This window comes from Dermacentor albipictus, chromosome 8 (genome assembly GCF_038994185.2).
Source record: "Dermacentor albipictus isolate Rhodes 1998 colony chromosome 8, USDA_Dalb.pri_finalv2, whole genome shotgun sequence".
In the NCBI taxonomy this organism is placed as follows: domain Eukaryota; kingdom Metazoa; phylum Arthropoda; class Arachnida; order Ixodida; family Ixodidae; genus Dermacentor; species Dermacentor albipictus.
In genome coordinates, this window is record NC_091828.1 from 87,086,882 (window position 1) to 87,103,082 (window position 16,201).

The 16,201-nt window shown below is 47.3% G+C and overlaps 1 protein-coding gene across 1 annotated transcript in view; it reads left to right on the top strand.

Moving 5' to 3' along the window:
* Window positions 1-1,968: 1,968 nt before the first annotated feature.
* Window positions 1,969-16,201, top strand: part of LOC139048826 (transcription factor Sox-10-like) — a 33,109-nt gene continuing 18,876 nt past the window's right edge. Inside the window, exon 1 of the mRNA XM_070523667.1 lies at window positions 1,969-3,647. Within this exon, the coding sequence (XP_070379768.1) occupies window positions 3,169-3,647 (479 nt within the window). The 5' untranslated portion in view covers window positions 1,969-3,168. The remainder of the gene's footprint in view (window positions 3,648-16,201) is intronic.

The window sequence follows — 16,201 nt, forward strand, 5'->3', positions numbered from 1 at the left end:
CGCTCTCTCGCCGAGGTGAGGGCGGGCACGCGAGCGGCGAAGCCACCCAGCTCTCGTAGCAACGTACCACGCACTCACGACGAGCGACTAAGCGAGAACGACCCCGCCTCCTTTTCCTCTCGCAACCGCCACCGCGCCCCACGCACGCGCGCGACCAGAATAGACCCGAGGACGAACGTCTCGGGCGTGCGGCAACTGCTGCGGCTCCCGCACGCTTCCACCCCGAGCGCCGAGGACGACGCCGGCTACGCACACGCCGTCTCGAAAACCTCGCCGTAGTCAGCGGTGAAGGAGGCCCCGCCGGCTGCCAAAGCGGAGAGCATCGCCGAGGCTCCGCGTCCATATCGAGAGGAAGGGGAGGAAGGGCAGTCGCGCTTCCAAGAGGCGAAACTGCCACAGCGTCGTTAACCTTCTCGCCCGAGCGGGATGCCCTGACGGACACTCTCTCCTTCGGTCCCCTCCCCCCATCTGCGCTGCAAGTTTCTGGCAGCCGTTTGTGGCTCGTGCTCGATCGGCCGCTTAATTCTCCCCGACAGCCGGCGATAGAAGCGTCCGCAGGGGCGCCCAGCCTACGCTGGAGGTTCCCCCCCTCAACCTCTGGCCCGCCACGCGCTCCTCTTGACACCCCCCCCGTTCCTGCACTCCCCTGTCCCGACGCCCAGAGCAGCCCTCCTCCATCTTCAAGACGCCCCGCCATCAGTCGGTATACGTGTGTGAAGGCTGAGCGCAGACTAGTCTCTCGCACTCGCCGTCCGAGCAAGAGCTGGATCCCGGACCGGTCGTTATTTGTCGAAGCGGTGACCGATCGCGTTCGCGGGCGCCTGGAAATCGGCCCCTTGCAAAGGGTGCACCGTCGGAACGCTCTCGCGACCAGTGCTTCGCGAACAACAGCAGGACATCGGAACGGCCGGCGTCGACGGCCAGGACTATCGGTGCCACGCGTCCAGCCATTGCGTCGTCAGCTACACAAGTACAGTGCGCAGTAGCCAGCGGACACCGCCGCTGCTCGAACCATTTACGGCTTCGAGAGGACGACTTTCCGGTGCGGTGGTGTGATGAGTGTTGTTTGTGACCCTCTTCTTCGATCCTGTAAAAGAGCCAGCAACGCTTGGATTACGCGGCTACCTCGCGTCCTTCGGTGCGCGTGTGTGACGTGTACGTATTCGGCACAGCTACGACGGGCCGCAGCGGAGCGTGCGCAGTAGATTCCCTCGGCGTGCGACCTTGGTGCAGGTGGGATCTCTCTGTCTTCTTGTGTCTTACGAAACGCCGTCGTGTCGGCTCGGGTTGAACACCTTCTTCACCTCAAGAATGTGCACCAAGTGAACGTTCATCGAGGTCCCACAAGCACAGATCGTTGAGCGAACATTCACTGTCGAGCGGTGAGTTTCTCACGCGCGCGTTCCTCTACGTAAGACTACCGGTATACTCAATTGCCAGCGCTGTGCAGGCCATAAGCTGCACTGACCAGTGCAGTCAGAGTTTCCAGGTCATACGTGAGACTACGCTAGTTCCTAAGTACCACTAAGTCGACAAATCGGAAACGTACTAAGTGTCCCACTATTCAGATGCACATAAGCCAGTGTAAAAAAAAGCTCTGTGACGTGGCTTTGAGCACCATACGCGCCGAGGAATACTGAGGCCGTTCACAGAAGTGCGGGAAACAAAACAAGGCAACTTGGGCATCGGCAAAGGCGGCCATTACGCTTGTAGGTTTGACAGAATTGCAACGATCGCTCGTCGCCGCATCATCGATTAAAATTCACGGTTGCCCCAAAACACGTGAATAGTCTGAAACCTTCCGTGATGTCTTGCCGGTCCTGAAACATAAAGCTTAAATTCCTTCATTGCCCAAGGCTTCACCGCGGTCTCCTCCTCACCGATATTGAAGCACCACAGTGACTCACCTTGCTTCCCACGGTTCGCCTCCATTCTTTGACTCGCGCAGATGCGAACCCAATCTTCGTCTGCTTCTGAAAAAAAAAAGAAACGTCGAGAATGAAGATATCTTTGGGTGGCGCTCTCAAATGCTGACGCAGCGAACGTAAAGTTTCTGAACATATCTGACTTTGCAAAAGCTTGCCCGTTACATCGATCACTGAGAGAGAAGTGGCGCTCACCCTATGAGATCACTGTTGACTAAAGCACAAACAACGCGAGTCTTCTTCGCAAGCGTCAGTCCGTGCTAAGTGCAACATCTCGCGTCTTATCTGCATTCGTGCGCAAAGCAAGCACGTTGTCGCCTTGCCCAAGAGATCCCGTTGAGTCGCGCACAAGCGAGGAACAAAAGGTACCTGTAACCAGACGTACACCTGATCGTGCGACGAAGGCTTAACCACGTGTGACCGGAACAGCTCCGACACGACACGAAGGCATATATAAGGGCCATCAATCAACTCGCCGAATGAAAACAGCGGCTCCTTTTGTTCACTTGAGTTGGCACTGAAGAAGGCAGCCCCCTCGTGCATCGCTCCGCGACCGACGTCGTGGACAAAGAAGTGTGCCTGTTTCGCGCTGTGTCCGATTCACTCGTGGACGCCTCAGTGTCACCGCGTGTTCAGCGTGATTGTGAAGGTTGCCCAGCAATCTCAGGAACGCTCGGTATAAGCTCGACACCTTTCAGCGCTTATTTCTGCGGCGTGAGTTCTTTTCATCTCTCGTTTCTGGCGCGGGAAGATGAGAGAAATCCTTGTTCTTCCGGACGTGGACAGGAATCCCGAAGAACAGCTAAAGGGACTCGTTGTCCCATTTGAAGCCTCGCTGAGGGCGCATTCTGGCAGGTAGTTGTTGAAGTGCTTTCAAGAAGTTATCAATCACCTCTCGAGTTTTAATGAACGAAGACATGAAAAATCTATCTGCCCTTTAGTAGTGTCTGAGGGGCACGACAAGTCTCACAACTATTATCTTTTTCCGGCGCTTTGGTGTGTTCTACGGTAGAAGGCTTCACAAGGTGTCCCCTCTCGCTCACAACCTGTCGTTGACAGACAAATCTTCTGGAAGTGTTCTAGGACGCATCCGAAACAAGAGACATCCCAATAAAAGCGTACCGCGAGCCCTTCGCAACGTTGACCCGAATTCTCTACAATTAAGAATAATACGGAACTTAGGCAGAAGCTCGCCCTTACGCCATACCTACGTCACGCCTACCACGTCACGAAACTAAGCACAATGCCATCAACACCGAGGCGAAGCAGCGGCGGTGGCGGGGGCTTTTCCGAAGACAGCTTCTTTCCGAAGAAGGTCATCGAGCTGGTCACCATGGAACCGAGCTCGAGCCGCCGAAACCGGCACAACCACCACCACAGCCCTCATCACCACCAGCCGTCGTCTTCCATGGCCCCGTCGAGCAGACCGTTCGACGACGAAGACGACAGCTGCTCGGGAGACAGTGCCGAGGGACTGTCCATAGACCCGCTGGACGACAACCCGGGCATCCAGGCGGCCGTGAGCAAGGTGCTGCAAAGCTACGACTGGTCCCTCGTGGCCAAGACGACGCGCCAGACCACCTCGGAGAAGAAGCGCCAGCACGTCAAGCGACCCATGAACGCGTTCATGGTGTGGGCCCAGGCTGCCCGTCGAAAGCTCGCCGACCAGTACCCGCACCTGCACAACGCGGAGCTCAGCAAGACCCTCGGCAAGCTCTGGAGGTGAGTGCTTCCTTTTGTCTTGCACCTTGCATTAACTCGAATATAAGCATGCCATTCTTCGCGCTGATGACCACTAAAGCTAGGAAAGATTCCCGAAGATGCTGAAATCCGGGAAGGTATACAGCATTTTACTGTCGCGAAATCTTTCACGATTGGCAGGCGAAGAAGAGCTATACGCCAGACATACTGTGAAGGAGCACTGTTCAAGTTATGTGGCACTGTTTAGGTGCAATGACAAACGCTTGTGAATGTCCATTTGTGTGTCCCCGTATGTCACTTGTCTTATCAACAAGGCCCAACTTCAACGGACGTCAAGCCGTTGGCCTGGCCACTGTTGAACGTATTCTAAACGCCATCAGCATGTCGCTCATCGCTTTGAGTTATAGCCTTACTTATTTACTTGTTTACTTACTTTATAGTCTATTCTTTACTATGCAGTTTTTAATTGGAGATTGTGGTTCAGAGGTGCCTTGCCGAAAGCTTATTCAGCACTAATTGGAATGACTTACAGTCCATCATGTGATGTCTGCGGCGGCAAGGAGAACATTGACCACCTATTGTGCCGCTGTTCTCAATTCAAGCCCAAGGACAATCTGTGTACTACGCATTCAGCAAACTAGATTATCGTCTTCCGAGTGAACAGACGATACTATAGAACACCAGCCCCACTGATCGTCATCTCAGAAGGTAGTGAAAGCCCTTTTGTGCTTTCTGAGAACGTCTGGCTTGTCCAAGCGCCTTTGACTCCGTAGTGCTGTCCGTGCACGTCCCTTTACCCTCCCCCTCTCACCCTTCTGTCGATTGCCCTTCTCCCTTCCCCCAGCGTAGGGTAGCCAACCGGACTCTCCACTACTTAATATCCTTTCCTTTCCTTTATCTCTCTCTCTCGCTAAATCGGCAAGAAAGCTGTAGCGTGTCCTTGACCACTATACGATGTACTGTGAAAGTGATTGGCATGTCGCTAACGGCTTTACTGCTGCCTCTCGAATATCGGAGATGCGCCATGGCACTTCTATAGGCTGAACCAGCACGGCAAGGGATATTTACAGTTCCTTACTGATCGCGGCCATGCCATCATTGCTGGTTCGTTGCTCTTGCCGTTATATGTCAGTGATGGTCAATTGCACCACGCAAAGTAACGCAGAGTGAGCCCTGTTCCCTTCAGTCACGTAGATTCCCCACCACTTAAAGGGCCTCGATCATGCTAGCAATCTTTCCGCTTCATGGTACGTTCTGCATAGCGCCGTCCAATGTTATTCGCTAACTAAGCAGGAATGAAAAGCCCAAACGACAGGTGCACAAGGCGAGGTACACATTATAGTTTGACAGTGCTGCGTATCTGGATGCGAACAGGGAGGGCATCGCCCACTTATTGCGCCACTGTCCTGCAATTTGATTGGCAAATGCGATTGCTCTACAGCGCATTCAGCTGACTCAACGATTGCCCACTGTCCGCGCAGACGTTACTGGAGAGCCGTCCCCCAACTCTCATGGGAGGAGGCCCAGAAGGCAGTGAAAGCACTCATGTGCTTTTGTCAAAACGATTGGCCTTAGTGAACATACCCTTGACTGCGTGGCGTTGTCCGGGCGCGTGCAGAATGTCGCTGCACTTTCCCTTTCTTTCTGTCCAATCTTTATGCATCCATATTCTTCTGCCTTAGCGTAGAGTTGCCAACCAAATGCTTCTCCGGTTAACATCCCCACTTTCTCCATTTCTTTCTTTTTTTTTCATTGTGTGAACACTTCATTCGTTGTGAAGGCGGTGCTTCCCGATGGTGATGGGGCGAGACACGGCTATTGATTCCTCCTCTTTCCTATCCTACCCTTAGCGAATTCACCACTGTGTCCGTTTCACTTCTTTGCCCTGCACAAAGTGGAGTTAGTGTATACATGGCTTCCTTTAGGGAACCTACACAGTATAACTCCAGCGTGAAGTGGAGCACTGCGCCTCCCGCTCAGCGGAAGAGCACACCAGTTGGCCTTCACTAATCCTCCTCGACAACATCAACAATGGGGAGTCGAGAAAGCTTATTAAATATGGTGCATTCGAGTAGCCGATGAGAGTGCCTCGTTAAAAATGTTCCATTCAGTAATTGCCGCGCAGTGTAATCATAGCACAGGGACCGCCTATATGGGGAGGGGAGGCACTGCGATCGACTTTCTTGAGGTGCACTGTCGGGTGAAGAGAGAAAGAAAGAAAAGTCATAAGGAAAAGGGGGGGGGGGGTTAACTAGACCGAGCCCGGCAGGCAACCCTGCCCTGGGGAAAGGGGATTGAAATAGGAGAAGGAAGAGAGATGCTCCCACTTTACTACACACACAAGCGTTCATCGCTGAGTCGGTCACAGGCGGTCATGCAGGCTGGTGCACCTCAAGAAACGCAGCGGTGCCTTTGAGGCCGTGCACATGGCAGACACACGAGGCCACGGGCCCAAGATCTTCTCCTCTGTGGAGTGGAGAAAATATTCTATAAAACACGAGTTAAAGAGGGAGCTTTAGCTCGGGTCCAAGTGCTATTTCTTAATTAAAAAAAAAAAGCGCGGAAGTGTACTTATAAGGCAAGCGATTAACCCATTTGTATAAAATTCGTGCATATACGAGAGAACGCTAAACCATGAGGGCCCTGTGCTTCTTCGTTGACAATGACGCTTACTGGCATCCCCTTTGAAACGGGGCGGGTATAGATAGTTACCGAGCCTATATACTTGATTTCACCAGGTTTTACTACATTTCGCGTCATCTAGCCATTTGCCATATGTGCCCTCGATCATAACTTTCCTGTACTTAAAACCTCTATCACTATATTATGCCATTATCTATGCTTGCAACAACTCCTATTCTATCAACCTTTTCTCTGCTATCTTCCGTCGATACTCAATAGTCTGTTATTTATCTCTACGGCTGACTAGTTAACGATTTAACCAGCTAACCAGTTACCAGCTAACCAGGTTAACCACCAGCTAACCATTTGCCATATTTTACCTCGATCATAACTTTGCTGTACTTAAAACCTCTATCACTATATTATGCCATTATCTATGCTTGCAACAACTCCTGTTCTATCAACCTTTTCTCTGCTATCTTCCGTCGATACTCAATAGTCTGTTATTTATCTCTACGGCTGACTACTTAACGATTTAACCAGCTAACCAGTTACCAGCTAACCAGGTTAACCACCAGCTAACCATTTGCCATATTTTACCTCGATCATAACTTTGCTGTACTTAAAACCTCTATCACTATATTATGCCATTATCTATGCTTGCAACAACTCCTGTTCTATCAACCTTTTCTCTGCTATCTTCCGTCGATACTCAATAGTCTGTTATTTATCTCTACGGCTGACTAGTTAACGATTTAACCAGCTAACCAGTTACCAGCTAACCAGGTTAACCACCAGCTAACCATTTGCCATATTTTACCTCGATCATAACTTTGCTGTACTTAAAACCTCTATCACTATATTATGCCATTATCTATGCTTGCAACAACTCCTGTTCTATCAACCTTTTCTCTGCTATCTTCCGTCGATACTCAATAGTCTGTTATTTATCTCTACGGCTGACTACTTAACGATTTAACCAGCTAACCAGTTACCAGCTAACCAGGTTAACCACCAGCTAACCATTTGCCATATTTTACCTCGATCATAACTTTGCTGTACTTAAAACCTCTATCACTATATTATGCCATTATCTATGCTTGCAACAACTCCTGTTCTATCAACCTTTTCTCTGCTATCTTCCGTCGATACTCAATAGTCTCTTATTTATCTCTACGGCTGACTAGTTAACGATTTAACCAGCTAACCAGTTACCAGCTAACCAGGTTAACCACCAGCTAACCGTTTGCCATATTTTACCTCGATCATAACTTTGCTGTACTTAAAACCTCTATCACTATATTATGCCATTATCTATGCTTGCAACAACTCCTGTTCTATCAACCTTTTCCTTGCTATGTTCCGTCGATACTCTAACAGTCTCTTATTTATCTCGACCGCTGACCAGTTAATCCGGCGCCGATGGAAGCGCCTCTAGCAGCAGTGCGGGCGTAATTGGGTCAGAATCAGTCCCGGCCTGAAGCTGTAATGGCGACATTGTGTTTGCACAGCTCCACTTCGGTGTTTCGAACGGCGTCTTAGTGCGTGTCGCAGCTGCGCCACAAGCCCCATGGTCATCGAATATAAAACCCTGATTATACAATAAAAAAAAAGTTAATTCACGTGTGACTGTGAGAGCCATCGTGTGCGGTCACTTCGCTCCGTTGTGAGACAAAACTTAATTTACATTATGCATGCACAGACTCCGCTTCGAATAACAATCTTCATTTTGCGGCTTTGGTTAGCGGCGCGACGATGTATGTACGTGACAAGTAGGGAAGTGACAGGAAAGAGCGCTGTGTTATACGCTGACTTAAGTCGGCGCTCTTTCGATGCTCATACTCTTACTTGCTCCCTTCCTACGTAGATCGTGGAGCTGCTTGCTAAGCAAAGATGCAACATCGCCGACATGCCCGTTCAGTCACCGTTGCGAATTCACCTTGCAATATTTGCCCCCCCCCCCCTTTTGAAGTATTTGTCGATGCCCGTAGAATGGTTTCAAAATTACAGAGGGACGGGCAGAGTTATCTCGAAATGAGGTACAGAAGCCGATGAGGGGGTCACGTGACGAGCGCGATCAGGTGAAAGCGCGGTCATTACGTGGAAACGCATCAAGGGCACAAAGGAGAAAAGAGCATGCAAAGCGGATAGAACGTAAGAGAGAGAATATGAAAACTAAAAGCAACGTTTGCAACTCTCCCACTTCGGCATCGCGCCTTTAATTGCTCACTGTGGCGATGGTTTTTCACGATAGCAGGGATATCAGGAGCGATCATCTTCGTACGAAGTGTGCTGGAAGAAACACATGCGGGATGGGTTTATATTCCAAAACAATAATGACAGCCAAACCGCAAGGGAGAGATACAGGAACGGGCATTCCAGGAAGTCGGACAAGGATGATGCGAGGTGATCGGCAGGAGAGACCAGGTAGATAGATGTAAAAGAGAGAGAGAGAAAGCGAACCTAACGAAGGCTGACAGGCCAAAAACACGTTCCTGAAATCTTTACGTCGACAAAAGCTCTTCTGAAGAAGCGCGAAAAGCAGTACTGTACGGGTATACTGTTGCTTCCGAGGAGCGTATTGCTGCCAGTAATATATTAATTTCTTTGTTATTCCTTCTCACGTATTTGCGGACGCGATCATTCACTCACCTCAACGTGCGCATTACCAATGCGCAAGCATTATAGGGTTACTGTTTAGAAAAGAGTTTATTTAGACTGTGTACAAGGAATCATAAAAGGAATCATTTGTACAAAACTATGTATGTATGCGACGAAATGAGGAAATTTGCGGGTGCTAGTTGGAATCGGCTGGCGCAGGACTGGGGCAATTGGAGATCGCGGGGAGAGACCTTGGTCCTGCAGTGGACATAGGCTGATGATGATGATGTATACATTCAGTACAGAACTACACACTGTGAAACAGGCATTTTACAGAAATGAATAGGAGAAAAGAGAGAGAGAAAACATTTATTTGTCACGGGATTGGGCGATTTCCTCGCAGAGTGGAGCCCTTAGTTCAGGGTTTAGTAAGGACATTGTGTATAATAGAAGAAGATGAAATTGAAAATGCGATGCAGAAGTGTTATTTGAGAGTGGTTATTGTCGCCACTGAAGGCGAAAGATTAGAAGCACTCGGCCATGTTGAAGCAGAACAAAAGGGAACAAAAGTGGCTGAGGAACTCCTGTTCTTTCCTCGTCAACGTGGCCCTCCGTCTGTCGGTGTCGGTGTCCCGCGTCGAACGTCGTTTCGGCAAAAGGATTTTCGAACCACGCATCCCCAGGCCTTCCATGTGACGCAAACAACTGACTGAAACAATTGAATTTCTCAAGCTGAAATACGTAGAAAAATAGTAACCTACGGCTTATGCACAACCTACAGTCATGATAGCTCTCGGATTGTAATTTGAATGTACGAGAAAGTATAGTTCTGTTACGCGAAAACTCAAACTCTTTTTCCAGCGCTTCTACAATGCCTAGACCGGAGACGGCGTCCGCCATTTGCGCACTCCAGCACCTAAATCTCTCGGAGTTCACGGAGCTTCTCGCCCGCTTCTTTCAAACACTTCCAGATGGCGCTCGCCTCCACCGCATTAGCAAACAGCCAAGTAAAGAGTGGGAATATACTGAGCTTCTAAGTGTAATAACGACAGGTATACGGAACGAGAAACAACATGTTCGTTGGAAAGGAAAAAAAAACGAAAAACTGGTAGAGCAGGGATATACAAGCGATCACCGAACGACAGAAAGCATCCCGAGAGCACAGGCAGGCAAAAAAAGCGCAGTTGCCGCAAGATAAAGCAGCCAGTAAATGGGAAATATACCGGGAGAAAAAAAAATCTATCGTACGAATAAGGGTGCAAGCAAAGATAAAAGGTGAATGTGAGCGTTAGTTGTCACAAATACGTGAGAAAAGGAAGGCCGCACCTAGAATATGTTGGAGCCACATAAAGTTATTAGGTAGGAGGAAGTCGACAATACAACAGCATATCCTAAAAGAAGATGGAAACAAACTGGAAGGGGAAGTGGCATTAAATTGCATCCAACAAATAAGAGCCGAATATTTCCAAGTCAGTGACGAGGCTGTATTTGAAGAAAAAAAGAGCTTTAAACAGAACGAGATGGAAAAGGAGCTGGTCCTGACAAATTTAAACTGGAAGAAAGCTGAAGAGAAAATTCCTAAGCGCACAGCCTCAGGGCTAGACGAGGTTCCCGTTAGGCTGATAAATGAACTAGGACCAAAAAAAGAAAGGAATCTATGGTGAAAGCACTGGGAAAAACTTTAAAAGATAGACGAATAGCATACAGTTGGGGAAAAAGTAAAATGATTTTAATTAATAAAGCTAAGGGGGAGGAAGAATTCACTCATTTAGACCCCTGACCATTACATCGGTAATATAGAGGTTAGCAATGCAGGCAATCAAATTAAAGCTGCAAGCATGGGCAGAGAATAATGGCATTTTGGGAGAACTTCAGAATGGCTTCAGGGTAGATAGTCATTTGGATGATAACTTATTTGTTCTTACTCAGTGTATTGAAATATCAAGAGTGGAAAGCAGACCGTTATATGTGGCATTTTTAGACATTACAGGAGCATATGACAACGTAGACCGCAACGTTTTGTGGGATATTCTGAAAGGGGAACGCTTAGGTGACGATTGGTTTCAGGTTTTGAGAGAGATTTACCTAGAAAATACCGTTTGCGTTGAATGGGAAGAGATGAGGATCGAGGAGAAAGTTGATATCAACAAGGGACTGAAGCAGGGGTGCCCCTTATCCCCACTGCTGCTTATTATGTAGATAGTGAGGATGGCGAGGGCGCTAGAAGGAAGTAATATCGGGCTTTCGCTCAGACTAGCAGGTGGGTACAGTAGTAAAGCAGCAGCTTCCAGGTTTATTCTATGCGGACGACATAGTGTTGCTAGCATAGAAGCAAAGTGATTTGCAACGTCTGGCTAATATCTGTGCACAAGAAGGCGAGAATTTAGGTTTGAAAGTTAGCGTTAGAAAATCAGGTGTTATGGTATTCAAAGAAAACAGTGAACCGACAATGGCAATACAGGACCAGGAAATACCTCGGGTAAAAGAATGTAAATAGCTTGGTATGTGTATAAACGAAGGCAATAGATATATGGAAACACAGGAAAAAAAAAAACAATAACATGAAAGGGGAAGAGAAATGCAGCTATAATGGAAGCACAGAGCGCTATCGGGTACAATAGGTACAAGGTGCTCCGAGGTATTTGGGAAGGTGTTGTAGTTCCAGGACCTATATTTGGAAATGAGATTGTTTGCTCAAAATCAGGTGTACAATCAGGACTCCATGGCAGCCAAAGGTTAGCTGGACGTCTCGCATTGGGCACTCACGGGAAGACTACGAATGAAGCTGTGTAGGGTAATGTGGAGTGGAGAAGTTTTGAAGTGAGGGAATCTAACAGTAAAATTGATTATGAAGAACTACTGGGGAATATGGAAGAAAGTAAATGGTCTGGGAGGGTGTTGAGGTATCTGTACAGCAAAAATATTGATTCACAATGGAGGAAAACAACTAGGAAGCTTACGAGCAAGTATGCGGCCTGTAGGGTGAGCAACACAGCAACAGAGAACGTCAAGCGGAAAGTCAGAGAGGCTGAAATAATCGCATGGGTGGTGGCAATGGAAAAGAAAGCTGCCATGAGTAACTACTTAAGAGGAACAAAAACGAAATCAAGAAAAAAAACAATTTATGATAACTCAAAGGAAAGCTCATGACTTTTCGAAGCGAGATCAGGATGCCTTATAATACGCACCTATAAAGCGAGATATAAGAGGGAAGAAGAAGCATGTGCTTGCTGCGGTAAAGCTAGGGAAACGATGGAGCATGTTTTATTCGAATTTGAAAACATCTGCCCAGTGGTCAAGTTAGGCACCACTGGCCTAACCACCACTGGCAGGGGGAAATCAAACATGTGCGCAGTAGAGATTAGTAAGAGGCGATTGGAAGATTGGTGGAAGAAAAATAGGGAAACGCCTAGAAACGGAGGCGTTAAAAAAGAAAATTCACAATAGGGGTCAGAAAATCTGGTTATGGCAATGCAACGTGTTTTTTTTTTCTTTTTCTTTTTTTAACCTAGCTAGGACATTAGACAGTATAATAGCAAGGGCTTGGTGGCGCAACCCACCGCACCAATCCATCCATCCGTCCATCCGTCCATCCATCCGTCCATCCATCCATCCATCCATCCATCCATCCATCCATCCATCCATCCATCCATCAATCCATCCATCAATCCATCCATCAATCCATCAATCCATCAATCCATCCATCCATCCATCCATCCATCCATCCATCCATCCATCCATCCATCCATCCATCCATCCATCCATCCATCCATCCATCCATCCATCCACCCACCCACCCACCCACCATGGCCCATGCAAGAGGCCGCCTTTCGACCAGAAAGCTCGCCTTCGTGTGCACCGTTCACCGGGAGCGCTTCCCTGTAAACATTACGGTTACATAAGCTGCAGTTGCCGGGAAGCATGAGAAGCAGTCACAGATCTTTGGACGCTATCCAGTTCCACTCATAAATGCGAATCTTAAGCGTCCTCCAAATTTTTCTCCTCAATTAGCAAAATTGTTGAGAAATTATTTTGTAAGTGCATACAGTTATACAGGCAAGCTAAATCTTTTACCTTCTTCCCAGTTTGTTTGTTTCTTTTTTTTTTGCACTGACAGTTCGACTAAATTGCTCTTATTACTATTAACCTACTACATTCGTCTATCTTTTGATCTTGGTCGCTTTGTGGTTCGGTTTATTTTTTCTAGATTCTGATGAAGCACTTGATGCTATTAGTCATAGCATTCTCTTTTCCAAGCCACAAGTGCCGGTCCCGTACTAAAAATTTTGATAAGCTACCTGCTTAGCAGAGAACAAACAGCTTGTATTGGAAGTACTTACATTGGCATTAACATTGTTTAATCAAGGTACACTACAGGGTTCAATAATAGGACCTTTATTATTTTGTATTTACAATATATTTATGATATACCTGAGTAATTTAGTTTTAGTGATTGCATCCTGCACGCTCATGGCCCTGTTATCCCATTGTCTGACAAGTCTTTAGAAACCTTAGTCCTTAAACTAAAGATAGAGCTTGCAAAAGCGGTTGAGTGGTGCAATTCTAAGCGTTTAATTGTAGTAATGCAACTCATGATATTCTTTTTTCTGTCTGTTCAAACAATGCTACCCTTTTCCCTTAGGATAAATTTGATGGTCATACCATTCATGTCTGATACTGCGCATCGTTCTTGGGAATTAAATTAGACAATAACGTAAGGTTTTCTCACCATATACATACTTCATGAAAGGTTGACAGCGCATACAGACGGGGACAAAGTTAAGGACAACAGGACACAGCGCTAACTATAGATTTTATTTGTTCACTCGGTTCCCGTCTGCGTGCGCTTTTAACCCTTTAAGACGCTTTACCAACTAGCGCGCCAAGCCACCCCTTGTGAACTTCATATCTAGTACTTCATCAAGCATGAGGTAGCATTCGGCATCAGGGTCTACACATTCAATCGAGAGCGCATTTCTCCAGATACGCGCTGTTAGACACTGCACTTTGCTTTCCTCCCCAGCCACATTTCTTATGATATTGTGTCTTGGGAAAATGTTGCTGTCATCTGTCACATATCCAACACTTACAAACTCAAGCAATTCACATTCTTACTAACGGCGATTTATTACTCGAATCCTGAAGCGTTACTTCACACGCACGGCATCCTTTCTGTGACTAAATTGATTAGCTGTCATCTCTCTATATTGTTCTATATGGGCTACTTAAAAACTTCACGCGAATTTACTCATTCCGTGTTTCTAGCTAATTCTAATTGTGTTAGGTTTGCTTGTATATTCAACTTTCCATTGCCTAGGGTTCGCCCTAATTATGATAAGATGAGAACCACATTCACTGCCATAAAACAGTGAAATTGTCTGCCATATTTTCCCAAAAGTTCTTCGTCCTTTTATGTTGATTTGAACATCGGCTTAAGGATTATACTACCTACATAACTAACTATATATGCGTTGTTTCTTTTATTTTTCGGTATCTGCGTGTATTAGCTTGTTGCCTATGTATTTTATCATTGAGTTGCATTACATACTTCTTGTTGCTACTTTCGTACGCTTCCCCACTTCTACTACTGACCGATGGTGTCGTTGCGGACCTTGACTTTGGGATTTTCGTCTGTAAACGCTTTGTAATGTACGGATTGTTCGTTTACATAAAATTAAACTGAAACTGAATGGTAGCGCTTCTAAGCGACGCATTTTGTTTAATGTTGTCAACCTGCCAAATCACAAACCAGTTTGAAGCAACCAAAAAGGACGACCATTTGACATACACGCACGTACTACCCCTCATTATTATACCGGGTATTAAAATTTATGCTTTACGGTTTTCTTAAGATTAGGCACTTGGAGGCACGCGAGGACCACCGGTCCAGAGAGAGAGAGGGGGATGCAAATGAGAGAAAGGCAGGGAGGTTAACCAGAGTTAAAACCTCCGGTTTGCTACCCTGCACTAGAGGAAGGGAGAGGGGAAGTGAAGACGGAAAGAACGTGTAAATACGGAAAGACCACCTGTGCAAATATGTTATGTGGCCAGGGGGAAACAAAGTGAGATGATAATCATCGCTGTAAGCAGCCAAATTAACTAAAATTGAATAATTAGCTTTTCGTTGTCTGCAGTACGTGGGTACGTTTGTATCGAAAAGTTAGAGGCAGGCGTGTTTCTACACAGTATCAGTTGGAAGAGTTCTTCTAACGTGTCTCTGTTCCGAGATATCCGGCTTCAAATTTCAGTTGTCCTTCGCATGACTACGCATGCAAGAGAGGGTGCATCGGCACAAAGCTCCTCCCTGATGTGACGCAGCTGTTGCGTGCGGCGTTTAGTCTGACAACGGGGCGGAGGCATAGGCAAAGATGATAACTGTTCCCCTTCCCCTCTCGGCTGGCGAAATCAAGATATGACAGCGTGGTGTGCCGTGCAGTTGTTGCTCTTGATTTCAATAAAACTTACAATACTCGGAAATCAGCAGTCATTTTATTCGCGTAGCCCAGGCAAGGACCACGCCCACTCGCCCAGTCACCATTGCGCACGCGCACTGCCCTCCGGCTTCTCCACTCACGCCATTAGTATATCGGCATGGCAGCTGCCGCCATCGTTGCAGTCTGCGCGGTGTCGTGTTACGACAGCGGTTACAGGTTCTTCGATTTTTTATTTCGCCAGCGAGAAGGGAAGGGGGACGGTAATAATCTTTGCCAATGCCTCCGCCCAGTTGTCAGACAAACTGCCGCACGCAACAGCCGCGTCACATCAGGGAGGAGCTTTGCGCTGATCCTCACTCTCTTTCTTGCATGCGTAATTATGCGAACGACAATTAAAATTTGGAGTCGGATATCTCGGAGCACAGACACGTTAGAACAATTCCTCCAACTGATACTGAGCAGAAACACGACTGACTCTAACTTTTCAATACAAACATACCTACTTACTGCAGTCAACAAAAAGAGTTAATAATTCAGTTTTTTTTTTGGGGTGCTGACAGCGATAATTATCATCTCGCTTTGTGTCCCCCTGGCCACATAACTTATTTGCACGGATGGTCTTCGCGTGCCTACCAGCGTCCAATTTTAAGAAAACCATACAGCTTAACTTTGAACGCCCTGTATTTTACGGCGGAGCCGCAGCACATTCAGGGCATTCGCGTCACAGTTCTCGGTTACCGCCGAAACGTAGTTTTTTTTTTCTCCCGGATTCTCTCTCACGCCTCCGTTTCGCGGATTACGCAGCGAAGTGCAACGCAACGGCAAACGCCACCATAAACATGCTCGCTGCGGCAAACATGCTGCCTTCAGGCGCGCATCATTCCTTTAAGAAACTGGATTCATTTCTTTCGCTTTTTC